This window comes from Podarcis tiliguerta, assembly GCF_965153285.1.
Source record: "Podarcis tiliguerta genome assembly, chromosome: 3".
NCBI lineage: Eukaryota > Metazoa > Chordata > Lepidosauria > Squamata > Lacertidae > Podarcis > Podarcis tiliguerta.
The window spans coordinates 55,834,561-55,853,327 of NC_139536.1; the positions used below are offsets into that span (position 1 = coordinate 55,834,561).

At 40.3% G+C, this 18,767-nt stretch overlaps 1 protein-coding gene and 1 long non-coding RNA gene across 2 annotated transcripts in view; both read right to left on the reverse strand.

The window, feature by feature from the left end:
- Positions 1–18,767, reverse strand: part of LOC310675076 — a 275,570-nt gene that overhangs the window by 137,558 nt on the left and 119,245 nt on the right. The gene's annotated exons all lie outside the window — the stretch shown is intronic.
- UST (uronyl 2-sulfotransferase) overlaps positions 1–18,767 on the reverse strand; it is a 133,380-nt gene that overhangs the window by 21,911 nt on the left and 92,702 nt on the right. The window contains exons 6-7 of the mRNA XM_083435089.1: positions 9,636–9,733; positions 8,326–8,483 (exon numbers count right to left, since the gene is read on the reverse strand). Coding sequence (XP_083291215.1) covers positions 8,326–8,483; positions 9,636–9,733 — 256 coding nt within the window. The remainder of the gene's footprint in view (positions 1–8,325; positions 8,484–9,635; positions 9,734–18,767) is intronic.

Consider the following 18,767-nt stretch of genomic DNA (forward strand, 5'->3'; position numbering starts at 1 on the left):
GGTGAGTGGGGCTGAGAGATTTCAAAGAAGTGTGACTAGCCCAAGGTCACCCAGCAGCTGCATGTGGAGGAGCGGAGACGCGAACCCGGTTCCCCAGATTACGAGACTACTGCTCTTAACCACTACACCACACTGGCTCTCAGCAACGAATGATACTTAATGCCTGAAAAAAACATGAAACCATAAGCCAGGGGTGGAGAACCTCTGGCCCATAGGCCAATCCTGGCCTGCCAAGGCATCCAGTTTGGCTCACAAGGCTTTTCCCAAAAAAACTATGCCCAGACCCATCAACTGATATTAACAGGATGGGAGGACAGGGTTTAATTCTGCATTGGCTACATGATCTTGTTCCCAGGAACAAGACTGCACAGCCAAGGCAACACAATTTGCATCACATTCATCAGCTGAGTGACAATTAAATCCCTAAAATTCATTTCAAAATAGGTGTCTCATGCAATCTTCTTCAGAGAGGCTTTAAAACTGCTCAAACAGAAGCGTGAGGCCTGTTTAAAGCCTTTTGCAAGTTTCCCCCTTCATCCTTGGAGGCTTAAATTGGAAGAGAGACTTGGTACAGGCTTTGTGACTCTCCTCCTGCTCCTCTTTTAAGCCTCCAAGATCAGGGACTTAAAGGGGGAAGACTTGGAGAACCCTTTGCAAGTTTCACTATATTCCCCTTTTGAAGCCTCTTGTGGTTGGGGGACTTAAAAAAGGCGCACAAGGAGACTTGAAGCACAAAAGATTTTGATAGGTGGGTGGCCTCATGGGGCAGATCCTGATAATGGTATTATGGCCCACGGAGCCAAAAAGTTTTCCCACTCCTGCCATAGGCTAAACCTTTTGGCACTGACCAAGCAGGCTGGCAATTATTACTTTTATCTGTTGAAATAGCTGCTCACCCTATAATTGGGCCATGCTGGAATGAAACACTGATACTTTATGTATCTTGTGTACAGGCTTGCAATTTATCATATTTCTTGCAAGAGACACAGACCAAGATTACCTACAAAGGTCTTTACAACAGGCATCTACATGGCTTTAAAACAATGCATGCACATACATGTACTTTTGCTCACCTTGCACCTACATTTTATATGCAGTTATAATTTCATACTTTGTACCAGTTTCAGCTGGTGAATCAAAAACATATTGGGGGCAAGTCAAGGAGAAATCAACAGACAAGGCCCTGGTACTCATACGGAATGTATTTAGAGAAGTGGGGTGGCGGGGGGAGAACGACTCACATTGAACAGCTATGTTATTTTAAATTGGTTTTATGTTTTATGCGTACAAGGCAGTGCTGGAATTTCAAAGTTGGCTTTTGCTTGCATTCATCATAAAACATGTTATATGAGGAGCTGCTGCTGCTACCACTAGCAAAACAGCTGCTGCTAGAAAATAAGAGGCCAGTGGTCTTAACAATTTATTTTTCCTCTGGTAAGTATGCCTGATAAATGGGGTTCAGTATTTTATGGAAAAATTAACATTGTTTTCAGTCATTCTGCAGACGCAGGCTTTTGAAAAAGACTTCTGAAATCTATTTTTATATTTTAAAATCCTGCTGATGTGTTCATTGTATCTAGAGATGGTGTCAATAGCTGGATAATGCCTTTTTGTTTGCTAAGAGATTGCCCTTATTTTGATGAATGACAGCTAAGTACTTGAAATTCAAAACAACAATCTATTCCTGCTTCTCAGACTTTTGCAAAGTGAAAAGCCACATTTGGCACCGATCAATACCAAATTCTTTGCCACAGGCCATGCACTATTAGGCTTTGGTAATTGAGTGGGACATTACTTCTCGAAACAGAAGCAATTAACAGACCTACCATTTCCTGGCAAAGGCCTTGTAGGGTTGCACTCAGGTTTTTTTGTGTGTACTTGGCTATGATACCTGAGTACAAAATACATGAGCTGCACGTCAGCTATGAAGTGTATTACATGAATTGTGTGCCTTGTTTCTTTACAATACAGTATATGCAAATAGACACCTGATCTTATTCACTTTGCTTTTGAGTTATGTTTTGATACACATCAGAAGCTTTGGCCTAGCTGTTGAATGAAGTCCTGATTCAAGTCAGGGCTTCACACCAAAAAGAATGAATAATCATCCATTTGTTTTCTCTCAAACTTTAAAAAACAGAAACAGGAATGGAGAATTTGTCACTGTTACAGAATACAGGTGAAAAACAGTGTTGATTACCATTAAATCTGGATACAGTTTGGCCATGAGCCCATCCTCAGAGTGGAATGAGTCCATTATATCACATACAAGCATCCTTTCAGCAGGACAGAGGGAGGTAAAAGGAACAAGCAGGCAGGTCTCTATCCTGTCACCAGGGAAGAGACCCTGACAAAAACCTAGGACACAAGCGCTCTGCAAGCTGTGGATACCTTGGGAACATTATTCAGTGCAACATAAGACCTCTCCCCTGTTGCTCTCCTGAGCAGCACATCAAGAAAGTGTCGGGGAGGGGTGTGTGTGGTTTTTCCTGCTTCCTCCAAAAGCTAAAATGAAACTCCATCTCCTTCCAGAACTTCTTTAACATATATGTAGAATGGAAAAGAGCAAGGTTGGTGATGGCCACAAAAAACTGGGAGGGAAATGGCTTAGGCTTGGGATCCCTTTTGATGGTCATCTGTGGCTTAGGTGTTAATCCCAGGAAGCTTCTTTCTCCTGTGACCTCATTCCGGCTGGCTGGTCAGTAGGGAGATTGGAGCTCTCTAATTCTGGGTGAAAGCAAGCCAGAGGTTCTCAAGGTTCTCTACTGTTTCTGATGATTCCATCTTAGGCAGGCTCCCTACAGCTGTTTACAAGCTCAAGAGAGATGTGCAGAGACCACAATCAACTTGGGAGTATGTTCAGATTAAAACAAACAAACAAAAACCCCTCTGCTCAGAGGCCTTTGTGCTTATTAGGAAAAAGTTGTTGTCATCATCTGCACAGTTGAGCTTCTTAAGAATAATATTCTGGCACATGAATGAATATATATATATATAGAGAGAGAGAGAGAGGGAGATACTGGATGTAAGATGTTAGCTTGCTGATCCCTTGTGAATCTAGCGACTCACATACATTTCTTTTACTACATTTGAGCATAAAATTTCATCTATGTAACTTTATTATTTAGATTTCTTAGCAATTTTTGTGGAAAGCAAGCTGTGCATACCATAAAACCTAAAAAGTGAAGTCAAACACAAGACATATTTTACATAATGCAAAATATTGTCATAACACAGGGAAAATAAAAGCTTGAACTTCGTACATTTTAATGCATGGTTTCAAACACCTAATAGGTGGATTGAGGAAGATTTACCAATTCACTATGTAGTAGTTGAGGTTTGAGTACAGCAAGGAAGTGTGTGAACTTGTTTCTGGCAATAATGGAGATGCAGTAGCACATATATGGTGGCTGCAGTTACTAATCAAATTCATGCATCAGATCATTCCTTGCTTTTTCTGCTCTAAGGGGAGATCAACCTTTTTCTCTGCAAGCAGCTGAAAAATTAGTTTGAAAGCAAGTCCAGGGAATGAATATGGTGGAAAAGAAACAAAGCAGCCCATCAGCAAGCTGACCCCAAGAGAGGCTCCCTAAACTAACACTGTAACAAAGTAACTGCTGTGCCAAGAAACCAGATGTGATCACTGAAAGAACAGCTCTACAGCTTGGTGCCCTCAAAAGACTATAAAATGTCAACAACATAATGCAAAGTTAAGGAGAAATAAAGTAAGCCTATCTAACATCTGAAATTAAGGCTAAAATCCTATTCCATGTGGAATGCACATCTCTAATAATGTGTAACACATTGGACGCAACATTGTGTGAGTGCAAGTTCATTCCCCTATCTCACAGGCAATTTGCATCTCTACAATATTTGTATTTGGGAAATGAGCGCTTTACTGCAGAGTCTTTTGCCTCTTTAGTTTTTGGGTTTATTCAAAGCTGGTTTATCCTCAGATTCAGGATAGTCGTACAGCTACTGAACTCAGCTGCAAGTAACAGAGATCAGCTGTGGGTATTGTAAAGCTATATTTCCACCTATCCACCTACAAAGTTACTGGAGAAAGAGCCTGTGCAACTAGGAAAGATACAGTGGTGCCTCGCAAGACGAAAAGAATCCATTCCGCGAGTCTCTTCGTCTTGCGAAGCAAGCCCATTAGCGGATTAGCACTATTAGCGGCTTAGCGGATCAGCTGTTAAGCGGCTTAGCGGCTTGGGGAAAAGGAGGCATTCGTCTTGCAGGGCACCACTGTAATGGATTAATTCTGCCTCCCAAATGTTCAGATTGTGGTGTGGCCCAATCATTTTATGATATCTACGGCAGAGAAAAGTATGTTTGATTTAAATAATTAAATGCTTTTATGAGGAAAAAAACAACCCACACTCTCAGCTTGGAACCTATACTATTTGTTTTGTGCTCCATCTGCTAGTACTTTATAGATTTTCAACCAAACACAACTCATCATTTATTTGCCAAAGAAAAGCCAGTTCAAGAGCAGAAACTGGTAACACCAAGAAATTGGCTCTCTGGTCTAGCTCACTCTGCATTCCAGACTCAGCTTCTGACTCTACTAGTAGCTGTGGTCTAAACCATTGAGACTCTTCGGCTTGCTGATCAGAAGGGCAGCAGTTTGAATCCTTGCAATGGGGTAAACTCCCGTTGCTCTGTCCCAGCTCCTGTCAACCTAGCAGTTCAAAAGCACATCAGTGCAAGTAGATAAACAGGTACTGCTGCGGTGGGAAGGGAAACAGCATTTCTGTGCGCTCTGGTTTCCGTCAGGGTGTTCCATTGCACCAGAAGCGGTTTAGCCCTGCTGGCCACATGACCTGGAAAGTTGTCTGTGGACAAACGCCAGCTCCCTCGGCCGGAAAGCAAGATGAGCGCTACAACCCCATAGTCGCCTTTGAGTGGCCTTAACCCTCCAGGGGTTTCTTTTTCCTTTTTTACCTTTACACTGCACTGATTTTCTGATTTCAACTAAGCTCCCTCTATGTACACAACTGTTTATATTTCTAGACAAGGAATGGGCTCTGTTTATATCTACAGTTTTGAGCAACCAATGTGGAGAAGGCTGTGTGTGCTCAGGAGAGCCTCTCGCACCCGTTTTCTTGTCCAACAGCCCTACAGTGCTGTCAGTCAGGTCTTACTGCCTGGTAGTTGCTGCCACCCCCCTTCCACTCACGCTCACAGCCCAGATGGGAGGGGACCGATGATGCATTAAAACACCTTCAGCTTGTGCATCCTGCACCAAAGGGGTGGGGAGGCTTTTTGAGTAATTTTTATTTTTACTTGCTATGCTATTTTTGGTGTCTTACTGTTTTCTGCTATTTTAATGTTTTCATGCTTGGTACAACCTGCTCACAACTTGCTGGGGGAAGCAGGGCTAGCTTTCAGGGGGCTTACTCTGCCCAAGATCAAAGCAGCTTGCTTGGTTCCCTGGTAGATCCCCCTCAGCTTCCTAAAGCCCAGGCCAGGAACTCTGAAACCCATGCACACTGCATTCCCCAGGAGGTAGAGGCAGCCCATGCTCCCCTAGTCTTTCCCAGTGCTCCGAAGAACACACTGGTCTCTTAGGACTCTGATCCTAAACCTTCAGTAAAATGGATTCCAAAATGTCTAGTTGTCGGGATCCCAGATTCTCCTTTGTCTCTCAGTTGCCTTCCAGACCATCAGCCATGGTATCCCTTCTGGAGTGGCACTACATTGCAGTGTTTCCACTTGCATTTGAATAGTTGGTTCACTCATGATTATCCAACTCTTGATAATTCTGCTGCCCCTGAACGTGTGTGTGTGTGTGTGTGACCTAGGAGAGGGCATTCTTTGTGGCAGTTGCTAAGCTGTGGAATTCCCTTTTAGAAAGGCGTTTAGCTTGTAATTGGTTTTAACTGTCGGGGTGGGGAGCCTTTTTGAGTAATTTTTATTTTTACTTGCTGTGCTATTTTTGATGTCTTACTGTTTTCTGCTGCTATTTTAATGTTTTCATGCTTTTGTATTAAATCAAAAGTGACATTTTGAATTGTTAACTTGTGGTTTTATTTTTGCTGCTAGGTGCCTTGAGCTTTTTTGAGGAAAGGCAGGCTATAATAAACAAAATAAATAATAAATAATTGTGAGAGTGGAGACAGATGATTGCTGCTTTCCATGGATTACCAGCTGACGTGTGGCAGATTTTCAAGCAATCATTGCACTGTTAGTGGTTGTCTGCTTCAGTCCACAGATTGCAAAAATATAGCCTATAGGCTTGCTTTTGGGCCCATGTGAGCTGTACGCCAGCATGGTCCTAGACTGTGTGCAGCCATCACAGGGAAGAGGTGATCATCCTACAAATGCCTGTCAACTAATCTGTGAATTGGATCTTAGCTCAAGACACCTTTTTCATGCTTCAGGTTGAGATGTGATGGGACAAACATTTCTGCTTCTGTCCTTGATTCACAAAATCCTCATTTTAGAGAACATAAAATTATTTTCAATCTGAACATCTTCAAAATAATCCTTGAAATGCAAAAGTCCACCAGAAAGTCCATTCCCATGATAAAAATACATATGGTGGGATTCACCTAACAAGTACCAATAGGAGACATTCAGTAGGGCTTGCGTCTCTCCACCCCTAAAACTGACTCGGAATAACCCTCTGAATGATGCATAGCAGGAGGAGAAGGGGGCTAGGCCTGTCTGGGAAGTCGAACTGTTTGCACTGACAGAACACTCACCTTAGCACAGTGCTGAATTCCTCCTATATAAATCTAAATATTTTTTGTATAAGTTAAAAGTGAATGGTTACATATTGCAAACCTTTTCCAAAGATTACTATGACCATCACAAATTATACATTTATTTTAGAAGGCAAACTTCATCTATAACAAAAACTATCGGTTTTAGGCACACTTATTTAAGCAGTGGTTTATAAAACATGGTTCTGTTCCAATCAAAGCATTTTTCAGAGTACCTCTGAATCTTACAGGCTCAAGATGGTTTTTCCTACTAATTTTCTCTTCACTGATCAGAATATAAAATATGAACAGTTGAGAGCAGAACGTATGTGACTGTTCTTTTAAGTTTCATGTTTTATAATTGTATGAGAAAATAAGAGGGACAATGCCATCTTCTGGCCAAATCAAGTTAGCATGGAATAAAGATATTAATTAACTTCCATACTTAATACATGTTTGGCTCTTCAAAGTTTAAATTTCCCTTTCTCATGAGTTTTGGCATTATATGAAAAGAAATGTGCTTATTTACCAGAAGCAGAAGCTTACTCTTAAAATGAAAATAATTAACATAGCATTTGTCTCACTTACTGCTACTGACTGTTACACAAAAAGATTTAGTATTATTTATGCTAGATTTAGTTGAAACCAGTACAAAGCAGGAAAAAAAGAAAGAAAAGAAAAAACATTTCTTGTTATTGCACATGCAGACTGTTCTTCAGGAGAAGAGGCTTATGACAAATAAAAAAATCTATGATCCAAATTCAGAGGTGTATCCAGCCATGTCACTCACCTGACAGAATGGGGAAGGGGATTTAGAGAGGAGACAGATGAGCTTCCCTCCCCATTCTTCTGATAGAAGCCTTACCATCAGCTGAGTGACACTGCTGATACAACCCATTGCAAGTTTGCAGCAGAAGCTAGCTGTGGATGGCACTAACTGACAAGGTCCTTTGATGTCTCCAAGAACTGCCCCCCCAAAAAAGATACCAAGCAAAATGTTTCATGTATAAAAAGAGCATTTCCTTGAAAAATGATGACAGCAAAGAAACAACAGAAAAATGTACTTAGGTGTTGTGCTTCTAAAAAGAAAAAAGACCGCCAACCTATATAGTGGGAGGGCCAAGCTGGCATTCACTGGGCACTTGGCATTTCAGCTGCAGAGCTGCAAGGAAGCCTTGCTTATTCCGTGGCTAAGGAATGTGCTATGAGTTCTCTTTTTATGTTACATCTGTTTCCCCCTGTTTTAGAAATGGGTTCTGTTGGTAACTGTATCAATGAGGAAGCCTCTTCTGAGACATATGCTCTCCCTGCCCCTTCCCTGTTAGCTACAGCAGGACACTCCAAACATCTCTAAATCATAGTTTCCATACTGCGTTTCTCGGGGGGCCTTAGTTACTTGAAAACAAAAGCTGAACAGAAGATGCAAAGAATATGGAAACATTTTTTTGCACTCTAATCCAATGAACGCACTTTTTTAAAAAAGAGTGAACATCAGAGTTACAGCTGTCTTATTGCTTCTTCAGCATTTAATATGTGACATTTAAGAATACTACATTTATTTATTTATTTATTAAAAAAAGAAAAACCAATCATGGATATATCAGAAGACATTTACCTGGGTTTTTGTAGATACTGAGTACATCCTTGAAATAATGAGGTAAAAATCTTTCTAGTAAAAGCAGCACATCCTCCAATTCCTCCAGAATCCCCACAAGTAGGAAATTTTCATTCACATTCACTTTTGCTCTTTCAAGGGCCCATTCCCCAGGCTCCCTTAAAGAACATAAAAGAAAAGAATCTTTAAATTGAATTTGCAAACGAAAGTTTTACTCTGTAATAAAAACTGAGTTTAAAATAATTCACAGTATTAAGGCTGCTAGGCAGCTAGAATATTTCACCAACTGCGGAATATCAATAATTTTTTAATGTTTGCTATCTAAGTTTCTGTGACACATTTTAAGTCTTTCAAATAATCTTGTTTATAAGCCATCAATATACCAAGAAGCTGACATATGGCTTGCCCTGCACAGCATAGCCCAGCTTTCACTAACCTCGTGCCCTCTAGAGGGTTGGACTATAGCTCCCATCAGCCTCAGACAGCACCTGAGTTGTAATCTAAAATTTCTGGCGCACACCAGGTGAGTAAAAGGTAGCATAACCTCATTAGGTTTAGCAACTTAAAGCAACAAAGGATCTGCCTCATCAAGGGATCTAAGCCGTCAATAGTGGCCTATTTGTGGTTGGGAATGTTATATGGTCAGCAGGCCAAATCCTTATCTCCCCTACCCAAATTAGACAGCACTCACCCATCAATCACTTGGTGTCACTATGACACCAGGAGATGGTCACTGGAATTCAAGGCAACATGCAAGGTTTGCAAAGAGTCCTGCGTGGTAGTTTAAAGTGCCTCTATTCAGCAGGCCTGAAATCACCACACATCAGCTGATAGAAAGTGACTTCAAGTCTACTTCTGGCAGGGAATTGGCTGTGTCATCAGGTTCAGTTGCATCTCCACCTGCCCCACATGTGATGTCATATCTGATGTCATGTATGGGGCAGGTGGCTGTATACTGGCAAAACCTGGATATTGAATTCTGGATATATTGGTGCTTTTTGAGATGTGAAAAGAAGAGGCTTAATAGAGCCATCTTGCTTTTACATCCCTTCTATTCAGTATTTTAGAAAGGAAAGGTTGATTGATCTCTCCTCTCTTTTTTTGTCCAGTCCTTTAGCATTTGGCATAGGTTGCTTTCTAATGCAATCTGTGAACTGGTATTCTGCACAACTCCTTGACTTTCAGATTAATTACCAGCATGATGCATTTTGGGCTCTCTGCTGTTTTCTGTGGAACATTCCAAAACTGAAATCACCCCAGCTCCAGTAGGTGGTAAGAAATAACTTTGAAAAGGGAGATAACATAGTTACCTGCATCTTGGATGCTGTCCACAAAAATATGGAATAATATAAAATAACCTGGGATTGGAACATTCAGGGTAGTTCTCAAGAATGCATACGTTAATATCCTAAAAGAAGGGGAGGGGGAAGAAAAGAAAATGTTGTAAATGAACTATGAAGTTCTCTGTTGTCTTCCAGTGATGGAGCACAGATCTAAGGCCCGAATTGTCGAACAAACCATTGCATCAACACGATTTACTACATTCAGAAGGGAATCCTCATGTTTTACTTATATTTCTTTTGAAACTTACAGGTGTATGGGTGTGCATATGCCCTTTAAAAACAAAACAAGATCCACTTATATCTGCTTCCTTGCGTAACAGAAATCTGTTTGTGCAATGGAACTTCTTATTTGTTTTCTACCCTTTCCAGCCACACCTGCAATCCCAAAATCTGATATGGAGGATCTCTCTAAACTTTTGAAGCAGATTTGGGATGTATGGGCAGCTGCAGGGAGATGGAGAAGGAAAAGCACCGATGTGCGAGCAGACAGCTGCTCATGCTACACTGAATCTCACTCATAATTTTTAAGCTCAGCATGAGTATTGGAAATATCAGTTCCTTTACAAAATATTCAGCTACAAGTTATCTAACTACAGAAAGATTTGTCAAGTTATGCATCCCTTTAAAATGCAATGTTTTATAGTACACACTTATGTAGCTAGAGAGGCTGAAATCTGGAACATGTCCAGTGAACACCTTTCCACCATACCCTCAAATTGGCTGGGAAGGTTCTGGGAGTAACCTGTGGGGGGCGGGGAAGCCATTATTGTTTTTGAAATTTCCCCGCATGCAAGTTAACAGTTCCTTCAGCTCATGAATATAGTCTTTAAACTGGACAAAATGAATATAGATAGTGGGTTAGTGATAATTTATCAAGAACCTGATTAAATTTCCAAAAGTGAGTAACAATGCATTTAGTCTCAGACCAGAAATTATACAGATGTATGTCAGAGGCACAGTTTGCTGCAACAAATCTTCTCAAGTTTGTTTTTTTCCTTTTAAATCTTTAACTGTTTCAAAATCAAATGTATAAATCTGGCACGGTCTTCACATTCATGTAACAATTCCAATAGCACACACTGTGCTGAACAAATTTGTGGAGGTATTCCAAAAATGAAGCATAAATATTCACAACCATATTTGAGGAATTATGTATTAGCAAATTAGAATACAGTGGTACCTTGGGTTACAGACGCTTCAGGTTACAGACTCCACTAACCCAGAAATAGTACCTTGGGTTAAGAACTTTGCTTCAGGATGAGAACAGAAATCGCGCGGTGGCAACAGGAGGCCCCATTAGCTAAAGTGGTACCTCAGGTTAAGAACAGTTTCAGGTTAAGAACGGACCTCTAGAATGAATTACCGTAAGTTCTTAACCCGAGGTACCACTGTACTGTGTTTGTAAAATGTGTTAAGGATAAACCTTAAATGGAAAAAGTTTTAAATACCACTAATCTAATGGCTCCAACAATGCACACTTAAAAGCATATTACTCAACAGTGCATATTTGTGTAATCCTTACTACAGAACTAAAATAATTATATTGTTTTTAAAAGCATGAATCTTAATTTAATTGATTTAAGCTCTGATATGTTGTTGTTGAAGGAATGTTAGCAGGCTATTGACTACAAAACCTTATCCCCTCAAATGTTTGTCCCAGTATTTTGTCTGCTCAACCCTTTAAAGCCTAGGGGCTTCTCTCAGCTAATGAAAATCTACTTTATCTTCTGGCTTTGGTTAAGAAAACTAAGCTTTAAGAAGACCTGTTAAAATCTGTGTTTGCATAACATATTTTGAAAACTAATTTGAGGATTAAAAAAAAAGCTAAAAATTATAAGCCTTAAAGCAGAAAGGTTTATATAAGAGCATATTCAAGTATAAGCTATCACAATGTAGACTAAAATCATCTGCAATTGCATATTACTTCCCATGCTAACTGATGATATTCAGGTTGCCATCTAATAAACTGGAAGTATCACATGAATAATATAAATGCATATGTACACCATCAGCATGGCAACTGAAGACAGAACTACAAATGGACATTTTTCTGGACCTTTTCTGCTTTTTCAAATGAAATAAGCTATTAAAGTTTCTATAAAATTTGTAAGTCAGAGGACGCATCTAGAAGTTCTTATAAATCATAATACAGGAAATAATAATATCTTGATATGCATGATTTCCTGGTCCAGTGCCTACAGATATTACAATGGATGTAAGCATACAGACCTGCACCACCCTTTCAGAGAAATGGATTTTGTTACAACAGAAGAGCCAGGCTTTAGGTACATCATAAGATTTCAAATTAGATACCATTCCATTCCCTAAATAGCTTGATGTTAGAACTGAAGATAAACAAGGGCAATCCTCTCTCTACATGTCTATTTAGAAGTATGCCCACCTCAGCTCAATATGAATTATTCAGAGGGAAGCAAGTATAGGATTGTAGCCTGATTCTTTTAGAGAGCCAGGGTTCTGATTTGTGGATCATAGCTTTCCCACTATAAATAGTGTGTGTTTAACACCAGCAATTTTAGTGCAGTTATAAGGAAATATCATGGAGAGAGCACATACGAAAATAACTTCTGAATCCTGACCCCATTTATATTAAGAGAGACAGTACTTGCATCTACAAATTTAAGTACTGTCCCTCCCAACAGAAATGCATCTGAAGTAATATATACAAAATGTGATATATAAAACAGTGTTTGAAACTCCCATTGTTCTAGGCACATTTTGCAACAGGGAATTTCATTAGCACGAGCAGTTTCTGAGCTCTGGGCGCAGTACTGCACCTAAGATTTCAGATTAAAACCACAGAGTAGAAGGAGAGGAGGACCTCTTTCTGCCTCCCCACTTCCAGCTGCTCCCTGAAGACTGCAGAAGAGACCCTTTTAAGAATATATGGGGGTTGGACAGGGGAAGGACTAGACTATGAAAAAAAGGAACATAATATTTTAGCTGCAGTTCATTCATTTTCACTTTGTATTCTTGTTACAGACAAGTGCACCTAGACAGTCCATTGTTGCACCCATAACCTCAATTTAAGCTGCCATTTAGTTCCTAGCTTTCATATCTCAGTTTCTAACACTGATATAAAATGCTCACATACAGCATTTTTGTACTGTCCTTAATGCACCTGTATGGTTTGAAATAAAATCACACAAAGTTAAAAACAGTCGCAATACAGAAATGGCTAATAAAAAGCAACAGATTAAAAGCAGGGTTAAAAAGAGAGAGCTGTAGTAGCTCTTACTTGTTCTTAGCCTTTTAAGCACTTAATCATGCATTTCCAGATACTAGCCAAATCTAGTTCATCATTATTAAACAATATAACCAAAGGCATCTCATTTTTTTCACCAAATATTTTGCCCTAGCTTTCCATTAGATTTAATTGGTTTTTCTACTGTCATATATATTCCCTAATGAAGATGAAGAGAGATGTCAACTGAAGTCATATCACAAGAGCTGCAGAGGAAGTAGTGAACTAAATGAATGGTTTTCAACTAGAAAACAAAACTAAAAAGAAGAAAATGAATTAAAAATATGAAAAAATCAATGTGTGAGCCTAGTGAGGGGTGAACTCTCCTCCTAGAAGGCTTTCCCTTTCTAACATAACAGCTTGTGTCAACAGTGCTCATCATTGAAAGCCAAAGAAAATTTCCTTGCTCTAGTGAGAATCCTCAAAACCACTTGCCAAACTTCTAATACTCCCCCACCCCCAAAATGCTTATTTACATTACATTATTATTTACAAACAGAGCAAGCTGGTCGTCATACAGGAAACTAGACTTCTTCCATCCTGTCTGGCATGACCCCAGACCACCTTCCCTTCTCTGCATTTATGGCTAAATTTATCATTCATTTCCAGTCTACACTTCTGAACCATCTTCCTCTAGATTTTTAAAGAAACCAAAGAGCTGATAGGAAAACAAACAAAGCTAAAAGGCAAAGCACATGACCCAAACAGACTTTGGAAAATTAAGACCCCATTAAAGTCTACATAGATATCAGAAAAAACTATTATATTTTACACCATATTTCTGCTCATTAGGGCTCTCAATAATACAGTCACTTAGGTGTTTCTCTCTTCTGCTCATTTTAAAGTGGAGAGAGGAGTGTTGAATCCCATTATCTATAGGGAACCATTATCAAAATTAAGTTAAACGGATCTGAAGCCTGCTTGTCCAGCTACCTTATTTAGGAGTCATGATGGCTTGAGCCGAGTGGCACATCTGGAAGTTTCTTGACCAAGAAGGCACTATAAGACTGTAACAAAATTATCTGTGGAAATTACTCAAATAGCCCAGAGTATGAGTCAAAAACAGTTCTGCTTATAAGGGGAAGGGGTTGCTGGTACTATCCTGATATTTAGGAATACACTTGGAGGGAAAGGAAGGGAAGCTGGGGTGAAGAATGCCTCCATTTAATATTTACAAACATACCTGTTAAAAATGAAATCAACAAACATACTCTTAGGTTACCTTCATCATCAACCATATATAAGATGAGGGACATCTGGCTTGCCAGCAGTACATGTAAAAACGATCTAGGGGTTTTAGTAGACGACAAGCTTAACATGAGTCAATAGTGTGATGCAGCAGCAAAAAAACCTAATGCTAGTCTTGGCTACATCAACCGAAGTTTAAGGTCCAGATCAAAGGAAGTAATAGTACTGCTCTATTCTACATTGGTCAGACCAACCTAAGTTCTGGGCACCAAAATTTAAGGAAGGCATTGACAAGCTGGAACATGTGCAGAGGAGGGCAACCAAGATGATCAAGGGTCTGGAAACCAAGTCCTATGAAGGACAGTTAGGGGAGTTGGGCATGTTTAGCCTGGATAAGAGGAGATGGGAGGGGAGATATGATAGCCATCTTCAAATATTTCAAGGGCTGTCATATGGAAGATGGAGCAAGCTGGTTTTCTCCTGCTCCAGAAGGCAGGACCCAAACCAATAAATCAAGTTATGAGAAAGGGAATTCTGACTAAAAATCAGGAAGAACTTTCTGAATGTAAGAGTTGTTTGACAGTGGAACAGACTTCCTCTGAAGCTGGTGGACTCTCCATACCTTGGAGGTTTTTAAGCAGACGTTGGATGCCCAACCTCTTGCATTGCAGGGGGTTGGACTGGATGACCCTTGGGGTCCCTTCCAACGCCACAATCCTCTGATTCTATGATATATAAAAATGCATTATTAAAACATTTTCCAGAGAAGCACATTATCAGCTTGTTTAAATTTCCATTTTTTAATGTTAGTAGAACTTGATCTTGCTTATGAATGCAGGGGGATGGCTAAAGGAAACCATATGCTTAGCAGATGTGGTGCAAAACTGCATGCACAGGCTGCCAATGCTATTTGAGCCAAAGGTTTGCAGCCAATACTATTCCACCATGGGGCCCGTTGCAAGGAGATGTGCCAGTGATAATGCACTGTGCCAGATTGAGTGGGTGTTTCAAGAAAGGGTAAGAGTCCACCAGAGACTACAATAAGGCCAACAGCATTATTTCAATGTCCACACAAGACTGCTGGGGTAGCAAGCTACAGTTTCCAGTCCATAACCCTATGCATGGCCACAGTTAGAGCCAAAGGAAAAATGATTTAATCAAAATAAAACAAAAAAAACCCAGAATCCTCTTACTCCTCTTTATCTTCCAGAAATTGGTAACATGATGAAGGATTCCAAGGAACAAGATTACTGTCACAGGAAGCAATGTGACTCATGAGTCAGGACTGGACAAAAAAAATGTTGCAAGCGTGTTGTGCTAGCTATGAAGTACATCATAAAATTGGATAGTAGCAAAGCCATGATAAATCTATGATTGTCAGGAAAGAGGGAGGCCACTTTAACACATTAGGAGGGAAAAGTATAGTAAGGAGATGCACCTTTGCCTTTGTCCCCACTCGTCACGAGTTAAGCATGGACAGGGGTGAAACTAGGCTTTTTTTCACCCAGGTCAAAGACCCAGTTTGGCAACACCCCCATGTCCATTTGCGCGCGCGCACACACACACACAGACTGGGAGCCTCAATGGCACCCCTCTGGAGGCTTCACCTGGGGCAAAAAAACTGTCTAGCCCCCACCCCCTGTAGCTATGGCTCTGAGCATGGATACTGAAGTGGGAAAGCCATTGTGCACAGAACTTTGTGGAATCAGGGTTCCAGGATCTAGTGAAAGTCTACAGACAGAGAGGTATACCCATGCAGGCTTCCCTAGCTCAGTGGTCTATGCTAATGCATGTGCGCTGGGGAATCAGGTGTAGTCCTATGACAGAGGTGTGGTTATGCAGCCCATTTCTACACCATGCCATAAGTAATGTGAGAGGGGGGCTGGAGCGTTGACTGAAAGGTGCTATTAGTCACGCTGATGGGCTCATTTCTCTGGGACGATTGCAGAGCATACCGCTGAAAGGGACTCAAGTGGAGGTTAACATTGGGTAGCTCTTCACTACAGGAAAGAGACTGCAGACACACCTTGGGATCATGTGCTCACAGTGTGCAAACCCTTCCTTCCTCAGAGCAAATACCAGCTTTAATCATAATTAAGTGATACATCATAACTGAAAAGGCAGTAAACGTCCCAGGGTAGAAGTATAGAAATATAAGCCCCCTCTCCCTGCCTGCTTTAACAGCATAGAATGCCATAGGAGAAGCAGCCAGGAAAACGGATGGACGTTCTCTAACTGGAGAAGAACACATTTTTAAAAGGGAAGCATAGCAAGTTGCTAAGTTCATTTGCTGAACCAAGGAATTATGAGGCATATTTCTAACTCACAGCCAGACCTCAGTAATAAGCCTGCAAACTGTAGCTGTTCCCAAAGAACAAATATTGCCCCTTTGACAAATATTTTCACATAATCTGTCTTCTTCATGCAGTTGTAGTGCTGCATCCAAAGATCTTTGGCTACTGTACAGTTTTTGCTGCTGGGATGACTTTACTGAAATCACATTATTTAGTTGCTAATGCACATTTCCCCCAAACCAGCTAGCACCAGTATATGTAAGCATTTCAAGCAAACACCAGATACCGTGTCTGTGATGTGACCGGTTACAAGTGCCACAACTCACCCAGATTTATTGAGTGCATGTCCCTTCAGTTTCCAGAAGGCACAATTGATTGCAAAATCTTCATGCAACCTAGTGCATTCTGACTTGATTATGTCTTCCTTGGCTTAGCCTTTTAATCCATAGGCTTGAGAGACAATTTACTGCTATGAACCACACTCTGTTTTCAATGGATTTTTAATGCTATATAAACATTTATCTAGAAGGCATGGAGCCCTCCCTTGAAGGGCTTCACGATCTGCATTCAGATTGGTTTCCATTGTGCTGTACTTATTTGCTGTAAAAAATGCAAACTGCATTTTAAAATGCATAAAATTGCATCAATGCATTTTCAGTTCTAAATGTGTCTTTGTGTGTGTGTGTGCTGTAAGCTATTGATGCAAAACATTTTATTCCAGCTGGGTATCCATATCCATATCCATATCCATATTTTCCTTATTAGATCAGTTTATACTAGTTTGCCTTAACTTTAGGCCTTTAAGAAATTTAAATTCCTAATTTTAAAATGTCTCTGGCATTTATCATAGACTTAAGGACTATATTTTTGCATTTTTAATGCATTTGCTGTAGCAAGCAGTTTCTTGTGTACCTTCAGGCAGTTGTTCAAAGACTATGATCAATAATTTCCAAATTAGTCTCTTCTTCAAACACATCAGAAGAAGCAATGTTCTTCTGCCTTTGATTTTCTCTGATCAATGTTTTCAACGGAGATCTCTAAAGTGGTGCTCTATCATGAGTTCTTATTGACAACCTGCCAATACCTAGTTGAAAGTCATGCTGAAGCTGCCAATTTCCATGCTTCCAATGGGAAATTGAGAGATCAGCACACTCTCCCTATAATGGCCAAATAAAATGGCATGAAGACTAATTTACAGTAAATCTCTTACTCTGTTGCCTTGAAGCTAGGTTTGAAATAAAAGATTCTATCCAGGGCTCACACAAAGGTGCTCATGCCTGGGGAATTCTCTACCCTTCCTCCAAAGCTAGGCACATTTTCCGGAGCTAACCTACAACAAAAGGGCAGTGGAAAGTGGCCCTAGAACAGCGTGTTTCAGTAACTTGTCAATTAACCAACAACTTCACCAGGTTCCATGACAGCATCTCACCTGGAACATTTTAATGGGTGGAGCTAAAATGGGTGGAGCTTGCCCTTATTTTACAATAAGCAACAGCAAATTGTGTTACATGCAATCTGTATTTAGCTGACTTAGCCCATATTACCTTGAATCTGTTCAAATGAAGGGCAATAATTCATTGGGGAAGAGCATGGCATTTACACATAACCACAGCAGCCCATGCGATGGTACAATGCAGACTGCCAAATCACACTGGGAGAGAACCTGGTTTACTTTCCTATTTCTATTTGTACTTGTAATTTATATTTTCCAAACACTTGACTGTAGGTAACTTTTTTTGTTAAATAAAAGCGAGGAAAGTCTTTTTCCATCTCTCTATTATTTTGGAATAGCAACAAGTTGTTTTATTAGTTTATCCTGCCAAAAGCTTCCATGGTATTTACATTCTACTATGAATAGTTACAATAAGTTTCCTTTATTTTAATATTTCTAGCAATATCAGAGTTCTCTGGGAGTGTTCATAAGCAAGTAGAGAGGGATGATCTGGTAGACACCAAATTCCATGGACTTGCAAAAGTTTGTCACAAAGTCCCTCACTGCAGGTTCCCAAGTAAAGTTTGTAGTGTTGGAAAAGAGACAGGTCGTCTTGTAGATCAGCATCTGGATAAAGAAGGAGTAGTAGAGAGCAGGAATGGCCAGTTATCACAATGAAGAGTTGTAAGAAGTGGGGTCCTGCAAGGACCTGTAGTGGTCATAAATGATCTGGAGTTAGGGATGGATCAGTGAGGCAGCCAAGTCTGCTGAAATCCAAATCACATATACTTCACATATACACTGTGGGGGTCTGAGTTGGCAGTGACTGATCAGGAGAGAGATCTTGGTATCATGATATATAAAGATATGGACTTCCGGTTCAGCGCGATCGCAGTGCAAGCGGGGATTTTTCAAAGCGGAAA